Source organism: Mercenaria mercenaria, chromosome 12 (genome assembly GCF_021730395.1).
Source record: "Mercenaria mercenaria strain notata chromosome 12, MADL_Memer_1, whole genome shotgun sequence".
In the NCBI taxonomy this organism is placed as follows: Eukaryota; Metazoa; Mollusca; class Bivalvia; order Venerida; family Veneridae; genus Mercenaria; species Mercenaria mercenaria.
The window spans coordinates 29,329,946-29,343,528 of record NC_069372.1 but is presented as its reverse complement, the minus strand read 5'-3'; the positions used below and the strand labels follow the sequence as shown (position 1 = coordinate 29,343,528).

General features: G+C 35.8%; 1 protein-coding gene across 5 annotated transcripts in view; it reads left to right on the top strand.

Moving 5' to 3' along the window:
• The window catches only part of LOC123534966 (mediator of RNA polymerase II transcription subunit 15-like), a 286,252-nt gene that overhangs the window by 90,205 nt on the left and 182,464 nt on the right, over positions 1–13,583 (top strand). For 4 of the 5 annotated variants that reach the window (XM_045317467.2, XM_045317468.2, XM_045317466.2 and 1 more), the window contains one exon: positions 6,278–6,361. The exons of the other annotated variant lie outside the window; for it this stretch is intronic. In XM_045317467.2, the coding sequence (XP_045173402.2) occupies positions 6,278–6,361 (84 nt within the window). The remainder of the gene's footprint in view (positions 1–6,277; positions 6,362–13,583) is intronic. 5 annotated transcript variants of the gene reach the window in all.

The following is a 13,583-nucleotide window of genomic DNA, read 5'->3' as shown; positions in this document are numbered from 1 at the left end:
AAAACCAATTTGTACGGTGGGTTTCCTGACGAAAACATACAGAGACTTGCAGTCTATAATTACCGCTAATTTAATTATCTGTGAAAATATATTATTACAGGGTTCATACGCGTCAGGGAAAAGTCAGGGAAAAATTTTTTTTTTCAAGGTCAGGGAATTGTCAGGGAATTTTACAAAATGTCAGGGAAATTTTGAAATTTGGAAAATGTCAGGAAAATGTCAGGGAATTTTCTGATCTGGTTAGGCAACAATTTGTAAAGGTTAAGGCAGTTTCTTCAGATATTTCCTTTTTCATGAAAGCTATCACACTTACAACAATTAAAGCATAATTTTAAATTATATGCATATATCTATATTCTACATATTTTCAAATTCCATATAGAAGAAACTGAAAGGGATTTGCACCCCTTACCTCCTGAGCAAATCTGGTGATGGCTATATCTAATGATTCGATCCCCTTCTCTCCTGTATAGTGTCCATTACACATAGCCATTACTATATATACATACAAGGCTCCGATAACACAAACATATGGTCTTTATTTTACACAGTTTCAGTATTTGAAGAAGGATGTTTTTGTGATACTGGTGCCTTGTGCATGTGGCTAGTGCTTGCATGGTATATATCCTATAGATGTTACTCTTTTAAATTGGTAATCAGAATGACAATTCCATTTTAATGTAATTTAGTAAAGCTATGTTCAGAAAAACAGTTCGATTTGGCTAATATGTTCAGGTTTCCAAAAGTAATTGCTTTATTGTCTATTGATCATAACATAAAAACATTTGTTTGTTTGAAACAGTGTATTTGATTACTTTTTAATGCATGATAATTCATGTCATTTTGCTTGCCAATGTGTTTTGTATAATCACCAGCTCCATATCCAGTTGATTTGGAATAAACAAACAAAATATTAAACAATGTAAATGTTTGTCAAAAAAGGAGGTAAGGGTTGGCTGTAGGGGTGGTGGAGGCCAACATTCTATTTTTCATTTAAAATTGAACCACTAAATGTGCACATTTTAAGATAACAAAAGTCATACTAGGTGACTTGGTTTGTATCGTACCGAACCAAAAAGTCAGGGAAAAATGCTTTCATGTCAGGGAAAAGTCAGGGAAATGTCAGGGAATTTTGTCTGAAAGAATGTGTATGAACCATGTATTAACTGACTTAATTGTTGACGATTTCAAAATATCTTTAATCAGAAATCGTTCTGAAATGCAAGTGTTTGAAGTGAGAAAATCTCAGTTTTTCGAATTTCAAGAATTTGACAAGAACGGAAATGTGGCTAGATATTTTTAATATTTTAATTTTGTTATGCCTATAAAAATCTTATACTTCTTTGGCCAGGACAATGACATAATAAATGTCTGATTTCGGGAAACCCAATCTTGTTTCTATTTTAAGTAACATGCCGATAATTGCAAGCTAAAAAAATCAACAAATACTTTTGCTTGCATACTGTCATAAGCATTGTAAAAACCTTCTAAACGCATAAAAAGTTATGATCTATTGAATAAAGCTTAAAAACTTGTTGAAAATTAGCTGTAATTCACTAGTGTGTTTAGATGCCAAATATCACGTATTTTTCGCGACCCGATTGTTTTGTACTTTTTGGGCAATTTAAGTGCAGTTGTAGTGAAAAGAATCATGAAAACACTTTTTATATATATAAAGAAAAAGTATAGACATGAAAGATACTCAAAGACTTGGTGAACTTTACCTTATGTGCAAATTAAGTCTGTGCCCATATTGTGTGTGCATGAATATGGTTTGGGGTTTATATGTTACAAGCATACATTTGACAGAGCATCTACAGAGATTATCTACAAGCAACAGATAACAAATAGACATTATTACTGAGACAACAAAAATTTTAAAAATAAAATAGAATTATTTACCTACCTACCTACTTACCTACCCAGTGTAAAAATACAGGGTCGGTAAAGGTCAAACAAACAATTTTTAGTGAGGTATTGTGATCACGCTGTGTCCGTCGTCTGTCATCAACATTTGTGTTTAAACGACATCTCCTCCAAAACCACTGAATGTTCCTTGGATGGTCCTCTACTAAAGTTGTTCAAATGGTTCAGCTTGGTTGCATGTAGGGGCTGCCAGAGCTAAAACTAGTAAAAACCTTCAAACGACATCTCCTACTAAACGGATTGTCCGATTTTGAAATAATTTCACACAAATAATCCTTATGCTACCCTCTACCAAGATTATTCAAATTATACCGATTCGTCAAAAAACATGGCTGCCAGAGGGCGTTGTCACTTTTCCCTATATGTATATAGTGGAAACTTTAAAAATCTTCTTGCATGAAACTGTTGGCCCGATTTTAGAATAATTTTGCACAAATGGTCGTTAAAAGTCTTAATCTTTACCATGACCTTCTCACCTAGTTTTTTTTGGTGTTTTTTTTAAGCTTTAGCAAAGAAATTTGTTCAAACTAGCAATTAAACTCAGGTGAGCGATATAGGGCCATCATGGCCCTCTTGTCTATGGTACAGCATGCATGTTTCATCCAATTTTTAGGTGTATTTTGACCTATTTCTACCTGGTAAGGAGTTTCGTTTGGACTTACCGTAGATACCCATGTATAATGCACAGTTTTTTGACCCCCCGGACCACCCCCGAATCGTAGGTGCACATAATACACAGGTATAGACAATTTTCCAACTTCAAAACAAGTTTGTTACCGATGTTCGCCATTTTGGTAAAGGGAAACTACTCCCCGCGCTTACTGTCACCGCTAAAATCTAAGATTGCCGTTACGTTCCGTAAAAGATTGAAAGGTTTATTTTTCTTTCAAACAAAATGGATTTCATATAAATTTAAAAGTATTTTGATGAAAGAAATGTTAATAAATCACAAAAATTATGATACTAATTAAAGAACGAGAATTATCTTTAACTGAGATCAAACTGTGAACAACATAATTGACACGAGGTGACACGTTAATTGCCGGTAATTACTGGCTATTTGATCGTGACAAAAAGACTATCACACCTTTTGTTATTGGTTTGAATGAGAAGCTCATGTCATTTTGAAAGATACCATTTCGAAATATTGAATCAGCTGCTGTTTATTTATTCAAAATAGTTAATTAAAAAGGTAAAACAACAAATAAAACAATATTTTACTGGTTTTATTTTCGAGAAAACAAAAATCAGTAGTACCACGAGACTGATGCTGCTGTCCACCGCGGAAATAAAAAATTTTACCGGTGTCAATGTAAACTTTACTTTCGTTTTCCATCCACCTCAAAATTGACCAAAAATGTTTTTTTTCCCAGGATTTTGGGCCAAAATCGGGGGTGCACATTATACACGGGTGCGCATTATACATGGGTATCTACGGTATATTATATAGATTTTTTTTGTAATTGGACAAAAACTAAATGTTAATTTTTTAGACAGCTGGCGGGCTCGACATTTTGCCCGTGGGCATGTAGAATGTATTTCTAGTCTTGAATAAACTTTACCATGATCTACTCACCTAGTTTATGTTAGTGAAGCTTAAGCAGAGAAATTTGTTTAAGCAAGCAACTAAACTCAGGTGAGCAATATAGGGCCATCGTGGCCCTCTTGTTTAAGATACAGCCTTGAAACTTGTATGACATGTACAGTTTAGCAAACTGATCTTAAAACTGCTTTTCAGTGACCACGAATGTGACCTACTGACCTACTTTCTTGTTTTTTAAGATACAGCCTTGAAGTTTGGATGACATGTTCAGTTTTGCAGACTGATCTTAAACTGAATTTCAGTGACCATGAATATAACCTACTGACCTACTTTTTTGTTTTTTAAGATACAGACTTGAAATTTTGATGACATGTACATTTTAGCACATTAATCTTAAAACTGAATTTCAGTAACCATGAATGCGACCTACTGACCTACTTTCTTGTTTTTTAAGATACAGCGTTGAAATTTGGATGACATGTACAGTTTTGCATACTGATCTTAAAACTGACCCAGTGACCATAAATATGACCTACTGACCTACTTTCCTAATATTTTAGCATCAGTTTGACATTTGAAAACATGTAGCTCATATTACTCAGGTGAGCGATCCAGGTTCATCATGACCCTCTTGTTTTTATTTTTTCAACCATGTATGCTCTCACTTTGGAAGAAAAACTCAAATTATTTATTATCCCTTGCCAAAGGCTGGGGGATATAGGGATATAGTTTTGGAGCCATATCTAGGAAGTGGTTGGGAATATTGAAATAAAACTTCATATACATGTTCACCACTATAGGTAAACTTAGAAGTTTCTAGTGTTAACTATTACTCATATATATAGGGTACTATAAATATGGCAATTTCTGCTTCATAACTTGTGACATATTTGACCTAGAACTAAAAAACTTTAATTGAATTTAGATCACCATAATGTGGTAGTGCATACACGATTTCGTCAGGATCTCTGTAGTAACTTCAGAGTTATTACCCTTTAATTGTTTAAAAATCCACATATTTATACATAACAAACTTAAAGCAATTGGAAGAATTTCATTAAACTTCTTTCATTTTTAGCTCATCTGATTTTTTGAAGAAAAAAAAAATTATGAGTTATTGTCATCACTTGATCGGCATTGGCATTGGTGTTGGCGTTGCCTGGTTAAGTTTTATGTTTAGGTCATTTTTTCTCCTAAACTGTCAAAGCTATTGCTTTAAAACTTGCAACATTTGTTTACCATCAATAGCTGACTCTGTTCAGCAAGAAACAAAACTCCATCCTGCTTTTTGCAAGAATTATGGCCTTTTTTGGACTTAGAAAATCAGATTTCTTGGTTAAGTTTTGTGTTTAGGTCAGCTTTTCTCCTATTATAAAACAGCAAGAACTCCATTCTGCTTTTGCAAGAATTATAGCCCCTTTTGGACTTAGAAAATCAGATCTCTTGGTTAAGTTTTGTGTTTAGGTCAGCTTTTCTCCTATTATAAAACTATCAATAGCTGACTCTGTACAGCAAGAAACTCCATCGAGCTTTTTGCAAGAATCAGGGCCCCTTTTGGACTTAGAAAATCAGATTTCTTGGTTGAGCTTTGTGTTTAGGTCAGCTTTTCTTTATTATAAAACTATCAAAGCTATTGCTTTAAAACTTGCAACACTTGTTCACCATCAAAAGCTGACTCAGTTCAGCAAGAAACATAGCTCCATCCTACTTTTTTTGCAAGAATTATGGCCCCTTTTGGACTTAGGAAAAATCAGATTTCTTGTTTAAGTTTTGTGTTTAGGTCAACTTATCTCCTTAACGGTCAAAGTTATTGCTTTATAACTTGGAGCAGTTATTTGCCATTAAAAGCTGCCTCTGCACAGCAAGTACCATAACTCTACATTTCTTTTTGCAAGAATTATGGCCCATTTTGGAAAATCATAGGTAGGACAATATTTCTATTAAACAGAGACAAAAAAAATCAGATGAGCGTCTATGGCATGCCAATTGTCCAATTATTATGTGAACCCAGGTTCACAGTTGAAAAACTAGGATTACGATCAATAAACCTAAGGTTTTTCGAATGTAAAACCAGGTTTTTCGATTACTAACCTATATTTTCGAGCGAAAGATTTTGATCTCCAATTTTTCAAAAACTAGGAGAGATATTATCATTTTTTATTATCATAAATGATTAACTGGCATAATGGAACATATTTAATCCGACTGATGTCCATATTTCTCTTGAAAATCGCCAATGTTTTTTTTGTTACATATTTTCGGACGGTAACCTTGATGCAAAAAGGACGTTTTTGATTTTCTGCTAATTTCATGTTAGATATTGCGGATCTCACGCCCAAATATAAGCTGTTACATTTTGGAAATAAAATCTTTTAATTTGAGGGGGAAAACACCTCTTTTTGGGGGGAAAAAATGATGATTTTTTTTTGGAAAAATAGCCTATTTTGGCAAGGGGAAATTGTCGAAATTTCGGCAGTAAAAATAGGCAAAAAAAAATCACTGTACTGGAATAAAATATTTCATTCTAGTTACGCTTCAAGTTCACATTTCAGTTCTAAAAGCTAAGCTTATTACAGTAAACATATTCCATTCAAAATAATTTCATTAGTCAGGATCAAAATGTTACATAATTTACTATGCACACTTAATTATTATGCACACTTAAAACATTTGTTTTCTGTTAAATTGATTCTGACTAAAAAAATTATTTGCTTCTTAGTAACATGCCAGATATACTTATTTGCCATTCCTCACCACAAACCTTCGGCAGGGGATACCAATTCATCGAATTTGCCTGTTTCATTTCAGAGGCAGGATGCATTTATTGTCACATCTTCACAGACTGCCCAACAGATGTCCCAGCCTCAACAAGCACAGAGTCAGCCAGTTTCGGTTTGTAGTGTTTTCTCTTAGTCTTATCATAGTGGCAAGTAATTGATAAGAAATTGGCTGAATAAAAAGTATTGTAACAATTTCTGACTTGCAGTAGAAGCAAATAGGAATATCTGTTTAGAATGTAGCTGTTGTGGCAGTATCAAGGCTGAGAAATTCCTATCTTTACCTTCAAGCAGTCCTGTACTGGTCATGCATATACTAAGGATTGCTCTTTTGTGTCTATCTGTTATTCCATCTATCCATCCACATTTACGTCTGGTCAGTAATTTCCATCCATCAAGGGATCTTGATTTTATTGGCACAAGGGGCTGCATTTTTAGCTCACCTGAGCCAAAGTCTCAGGATGAGCTATTGTGATCGCTCACCGTCTGGCATCCGTCCCTCTTCCGTCCCTCCGGCCGGCCGGCTGTCCGAGCACACGATTGGTACCTTAGATGGTAGGAGGTGTGGTCTAGGACAATAGAAATCCTTTGTATTCATTCCGTAACCACTTTATTCTTTTGTTACTTAAGTGGTCATTCTATTGTTTTCAAACAATGGAATGACCACCTAATACATGAATCGTATGGGCATCCGTCCGTTCGTCCGTCCACACTTTCCTTTAAACAACATCTCCTCCTAAACCATCAGGCCAATTTTGATGAAACTTCACAGGGATGTTCCTTGGATGGTCTTCTTTAAAAATTATTCAAAGAATTGAATTCCATGTAGAACTCTGGTTGCTATGGCAACCAAAAGGAAAAACTTTAAAAATATTCTTGTCCAAAACCACAGATCATAGGGTTTTTATATTTGGTACGTAGTGTGACAGGATGGACATACTGGGGACAATAACTACCAGAACAAATCAACACCCATACAATATTTACAAATTTATTTACAGAAAATGATTATTTACAATGAATAAATGAAAAGTGAAAAAAATCTTATTGTAAGAAAGAATGAACCAAAAAAAAAAATCTGAGCTCATTATCTCTTTTTAACAGATATAAAGTCCTAACACTAACAGTTCCTTTTTAACATGATGTAACACAGGTGTTTCCGTTAACTTCGAACTTTAAGTAGCACAAAAATAAACAACATATCTTCAAGTAAAGTCCCTCTAAACTGTGAAAACGTTGACTCCGTTTTGGCTCCTTATGATGGTAGGTGTTTGCATCCCTGAGCTGTCTCAGTTGATTGCAAAAATCATCGTCTTTGTGGGTTAAGGCACAACCATGGGACGAAAGCTTTGCACTGGGAAAATCACATCCAGGCGAGTGAAGACAAGTTAACCGCGATATTGTACTTCTGGGTCGTGACATCATCACCAGGTAAAAGTCGTCTGGTGGAAGAAGCTAAAATATGTAACATATGGTAAGCACCATAGCAAAAACAAGTCAGGGTATAAAACTGCTCCTTTGGGTACACCATACCTCCGTAGGCTCCCATAAACAATACGTACTACTTATACAAAATATATGTGCGACTAAGTTCATACGTCACATGATTACAATATGTCACTTATTACAGTACTTCCATTATTTCTCAAAATAATTACTTATAAGTCTAAAGTTGAAGTATGAAAAAGATATGAAAAGTTTATGATGAAAAATTATAGATGAGGAAATGATAAACTGCAGCTATTATTTACAACAAAACATTGCTATAGACTGGCACACAATTTCAAATTACAGTAACATATTACATACACGGTACTAGACTTGCCACATAGATTTATACATCACAATGCAATGCAGTATCGGCGTTCCATAATTAACAACGAAATGTTTGACATATGTTTATGACAAAGAGTCATTCAGTATAAATAAATAGTGGTATATTTCAGTATAAATCTTACAGCTTATACAAACGAAACATTTTAGATTCTTCTTTCGAAATAAATTACAAAAGCCTGAAAAATTTAATAAATTATCCTGACATACCGAAACTAGCCAAAATCTCATGCTGTAAAGTAAACGTTACAAAATTCTGTAGAATGAACAAAAATTTACTAGATAAAAATCGTAATTCAAAAGTTATACAAAAATCCAACAAGTAAATTTCTTACCTCGATCGAGCAAAATTTCTGCCAAGAAAAATCAATGTGACATAAATTCGTCTAATGTCGAAAATGGTGTGCACAAGGCATATCTAGTCCAGTCTATTTGTAGGGTTATATCCCGCAAAATATTGGATTTCATGGAACTCACGACATATGCGAGACTATTTGCATTTCCACGGGAATCACGATATAGCCAGGAAATCTAACTACTTTGGCGCGGAATTGAATTGGACAATTTGAGGCCCGTTATAGTGGTTTAGGGGATAAAAACATAGATTAATGAAGTTTATAAAATATCAACTTTCTTATTACTGAACCGAATTTAATAAAATTTACATGGAAATTCAAGTTACGAAATACAGAAAAACATGAGAGGTATTTTATGTGTTAAATCAGACATTTACCTCAATAACTCAAAAATTTATAAAAAGATGATGCAATACCTATATTTAAACTACAGATACATTGAGGCCCGTATGTCAGTTTGTGACATGTAGCATCATCTAGTAGTCCTCTTCCAAGATTGTTCTAATTATTTCCCTAGGGTCAAATATGGCCCCGCCCTGGGGGTCACATGGTTTACTTAGACTTATATAGGGAAAACTTTAAAAATCTTCTTGTCCAAAACCACAAGGCATAGAGCCTCAATATTTGGCCTGTGACATTATCTAATGGTCCTCTATAAAGATGGTTTGAATTATGCCCCTGGGGTGAAAAGAGGTCCCGTCCCGGGGGTCCCAAGTTTTGCATAGACTTATATAGGAAAAAAACTTAAAAATTCTTCTTGTCTGAAACCAAAAGACCTAGGACTTTGATATTTGGTATGTAGCATTGCCTTTTCGTTCCGTACCAAAATTTTTCAAATTATGCCTCTGGGGTGAAAAGAGACCCCGCCCCGGGGTTCTCAAGTTTTACATAGACTTAAATAGGAAAAAAATTTAAAAATCTTCTTTTCTGAAACTGCAAGACCTAGGCCTTTGATGTTTGGTAGGTAGCATTGCTTTGTGGTTCTCTACCAAGGTTATACAAATTATGCCCCTGGGGTAAAAAGAGGCCTCACCCTGGGGGTCCCAAGTTTTATATAGACTTACATAGGAAAAAAATTTAAAAATCTTGTCTGAAACTGCAAGGCCTAGGCTTTTGATTTTTAGTATGTTGCATTGCCTAGTGGTTCTTTACCAAGATTGTTGAAATTATGCCTCTTGGGGTAAAAAGAGGCCCTGGGGGTCCCAGGTTTTACATAGACTTACATAAGAAAAAAAAAAAAATCTTGATATTCGGATTTTGATATTCGGTATGTAACATTGCCTAGTGGCTCTCTAACAGATTGTTTGAATTATGCCCCTGGAGTGAAAAGAGGCCCCGCCCCTAGGGTAACATAGCTTTTATATGAGTTATATAGGAAAAATACTTCAAAAATTATCTCATCATATTTCCTAGACTGTTTAATTATCATTACCGTATGACCCGAAGTAATGAGGGGTCATTTTACTGTAACCTTGACCTGCTGGCCTACTTTCTTGTTTTTTAAGATACAGCTTTGAAATGGATGACATGTATAGTTTTGCATGCCAATCTTTAAACAAACTTTCAGTGACCATCAGTGTGACCTACTGACCTACTTTCTTGTTTTCTAAGCTACAGCAAAAGGTTTTTGGACCACCTGTAATATTTTTTTACAGGTTTCAAAAGTAATCTTGCATAATCTTTACCTTGACCCACTCTCCAAATTTTTTTTGTTTATAAAGCTTCAGCTAAGAAATTTGTTCAAGTAAGCAACTCTACTCAGGTAAGCGATATAGGGCCATCATGGCCCTCTTGTTCAGTGTATCTTCATGAAATTTGATCAGAATGTATGTCTTGATGAAATCTAGGTCAAGTTCAAATAGGGGTCATCTGTGATCAAGAACTAGATCACCCAGTAAAATCAAAGAAAAACTTTGTTAATGCAATAGAGGCTACATTTTAGGCATGATGTTCATGAAATTTGATGAAAATGTTTGCTTTGATGAAATCTAGGTCAAATTCAGATATGGTTCATGTTGGATCAAAAACTATGTCACCTGGTCAGATCAAAGAGTAATCTTGTGTTTGCAATAGGAACCGTACAGTTTCTGGACGCTAACTCCAGAATGCTTGTGCCTAAGATAGGAAAATTAATGGGGAGGTTGGTCATGACCAGCAGATGACCCCTATTGAATTTGAGGTCATTAAGTCAAAGTTCAAGGTCACATTGGCCAGGAACAATTAAATGGTTTCCGGATGATAACTGAAGAATGTTTGGGCCAAGGATCATGAAAGTTGATAGAGAGGTTAATCATGGCCAGCAGATGACCCCTATTGATTTTGAGGTCAGTAGGTCAAAGGTCAAGGTTACAGTGACCCGGAACAGTTTAACCATTTCGGGACGATTACTTGAGAATGCTTGTGCCTAGGATCATGAAACTTGATAGGGAGGTTTGCCATGACCAGTAGATGACCCCTATAGATTTTGAGGTCAGTAGGCCAAAGGTCAAGGACACATGGACCTGGAACAGTAAAATCGTTTCCAGACGATAACTTGAGAATGCTTGGACCTAGGATCACAAAACTTAAAAGGGAGGTTTATCCTGACCAGCAGATGATCCCTATTGATTTTGAAGTCAATAGGTCAAAGGTCAAAGAAACTTTGCCCAAGAACAGTAGAACTCTTGTGCTCAGTGACCAAATAATTTCTGTTCCTTGTGCAATTACTGAATGCATCAAGGGGGGGCATTTCGTGTTCTACGAGGTCTTGTTATGAAATTTGATAGAATGTTTCTCTTGATGAAGTCTAGGTCAAGCTGCAATATGTGCCATCTAGGGTCAAAAACTAGGTCACCCAGTCAAATCAAGGAAAAGCCTTTCAATGCATTAGGGGCTGTATTACATAACATTGACTCTTCATGAGATTTTGATTAGAATGTTTGTCTTGATGAAATCTTGGCCAGGTTCGATCATTGGTCATCTGTGGTCAAAAACTAGGTCACTAGGTCAAATCAAGTTCTAGCTATTCTCAGGTGAGAGACCTAGGACCGTTTGGTCCTCTTATATACTTAGAATGTCAGGTCCAACATTTCTGTGTATGCTCCAGGTTTCTTATAAACTACATGACCAAATATTTTTAAACATCACACATTTCTCAGCATCAGAAGGTGATATTATATGACAAGTCACATAACTCTAGTGTTTTTTTGTCTAAATTAAGCCCCTTTTGAACACAGAAATTTTGTGACAGTTTTGCCTTTAATCATATTTGATCAGATTTTTTAGATTCTGTTGCATCATGGGATGAGCTCACTCGACATGTTTCATTACTACTTCTGTTTCTTTACATTTAATTCAAGTAGTCAAGCTAGTCGAAGTAACTGGGCATAAACATTCACTAAAAAAAAACTATTCTTGTACTTTCTTTACATTTTCTTTACATTTACATTCGTTTAATATAATGAAGCATTTTATTATATTTTTCTCTTTTTTTTCACACCAATTTGAAATTAAAAAATGATTAAAAATATTTTTGTCCCCTGCCTTTTTTGAAGAAAAAAGGGGGACATAGAAATGGGCTGCGTCCTTCTCTCACATTTTGTGTTAGTCCATATCTCTACCATCCATAAAGTGATTTTGAAATAAGTTTGTATAGCGGTGGTCTAGTGGATAAGGTGTCGGCCTCTCAATCCAGGGGTCGTGGGTTCAAGCCCTATTGGGTCATGGCCATGACTTCTCATATTACACCAGTACTGGTTTTTCCAGGAAGCGGACTCGAGAGTGGTTACAATAAGCTTAAAGCTTTCATCACAATGGAGCTAAAACAAATTAGTATAAACTAAATGTTCCCAATAATGAGACAACATATCATGCACAAAACCAAGACCCCTAGCTCCAAGATAAAGGTCACTCTTTGAGGTCAAAGGTAAATAGGGCTTGTTCTCCTGTCAGTTTCTCCGCCATTCGTCAAGGGATTTTGAAATTACTTTGCACAAATATTCCCCATAATGAGACGATAATTATGTCATGTGCAAGACCCAGAGCCATAGCTCCAAGGCCAAGGTCACACTTGGAAGTCACAAATTTAGAGCATCAGTTTCATGTCTAGTCCAGCTCTTCTTTCATCAAGAGATTTGTTGCATTTGGTGCATTTGTTTAGTCTAAATTTTGAGGTACATGAAGGGGTACCCCTCTCATTGTATGAGGGTCAGGGGGCTCTCCTCCTGGAAAATTTTGAAATTTAGGTATGAAATGTTTTAATTGGCCTCTGGTGCATATTTGGGGTTTAAATTTGGAGAAAATATTATTCCTTCGCCACAGTAGTTGGATGAAACTTTAATGAGTTAAGGTCACTTCTCAGCCAACTGGTATACTTTTATACTGAAACTTTGCTCTAAAACTGTTTATATTTCAGAAGACAATAGTGGTATCTTGAACTAATTTAATGTTACCATGGAAAAAAAACCAGGAACCTATATATCTAAATGTAAAATTCAAAGGCATTGACTCTGTTCTATTTAAGGAACACAGTTTCCACTTTTTATCTGTATTTCAACACTATCTTGCAAGCATTTTTATGCCCCCCTTCGAAGAAGGAGGGCTATATTGTTTTGCAGATGTCGGTCGGTTGGTCTGTCTGTCGGTCGGAATGTAGACCAATCCGTTTCCGGATGATAACTCAAGAACGCTTGGGCCTAGGATCATGAAAGTTGATAGGGAGGTTGGTCATCACCAGCAGATGACCCCTATTGATTTTGAGATCAGTATGTCGAAGGTCAAGGTCACAGCGACCCTGAACAGTTAAACAGTTTCCGGATGATAACTCAAGAACACTTGGACCTAGGATCATCAAAGATGATAGGGAGATTGGTCATGACCGGCAGATGACCCCTACTGAGGTCAGTAGGTCAAAGTTCAAGGTCACAGTGACCTGAAACAGTTAAACGGTTTGCGGATGATAACTCCAGAATGCTTGGGCCTAGGATCGTGAAAGTTGATAAGGAGGTTGGGCATCACCAGGAAATGACCCCTTTTGATTTTGAGATCAGTAGGTCAAAGGTCAAGGTCACAGTGACCAGGAACAGTAAAACGGTTTCTGGACGCTAACTCCAGAATGCTTGTGCCTAAGATAGGAAAATTAATGGGGAGGTTGGTCATGACCAGCAGATG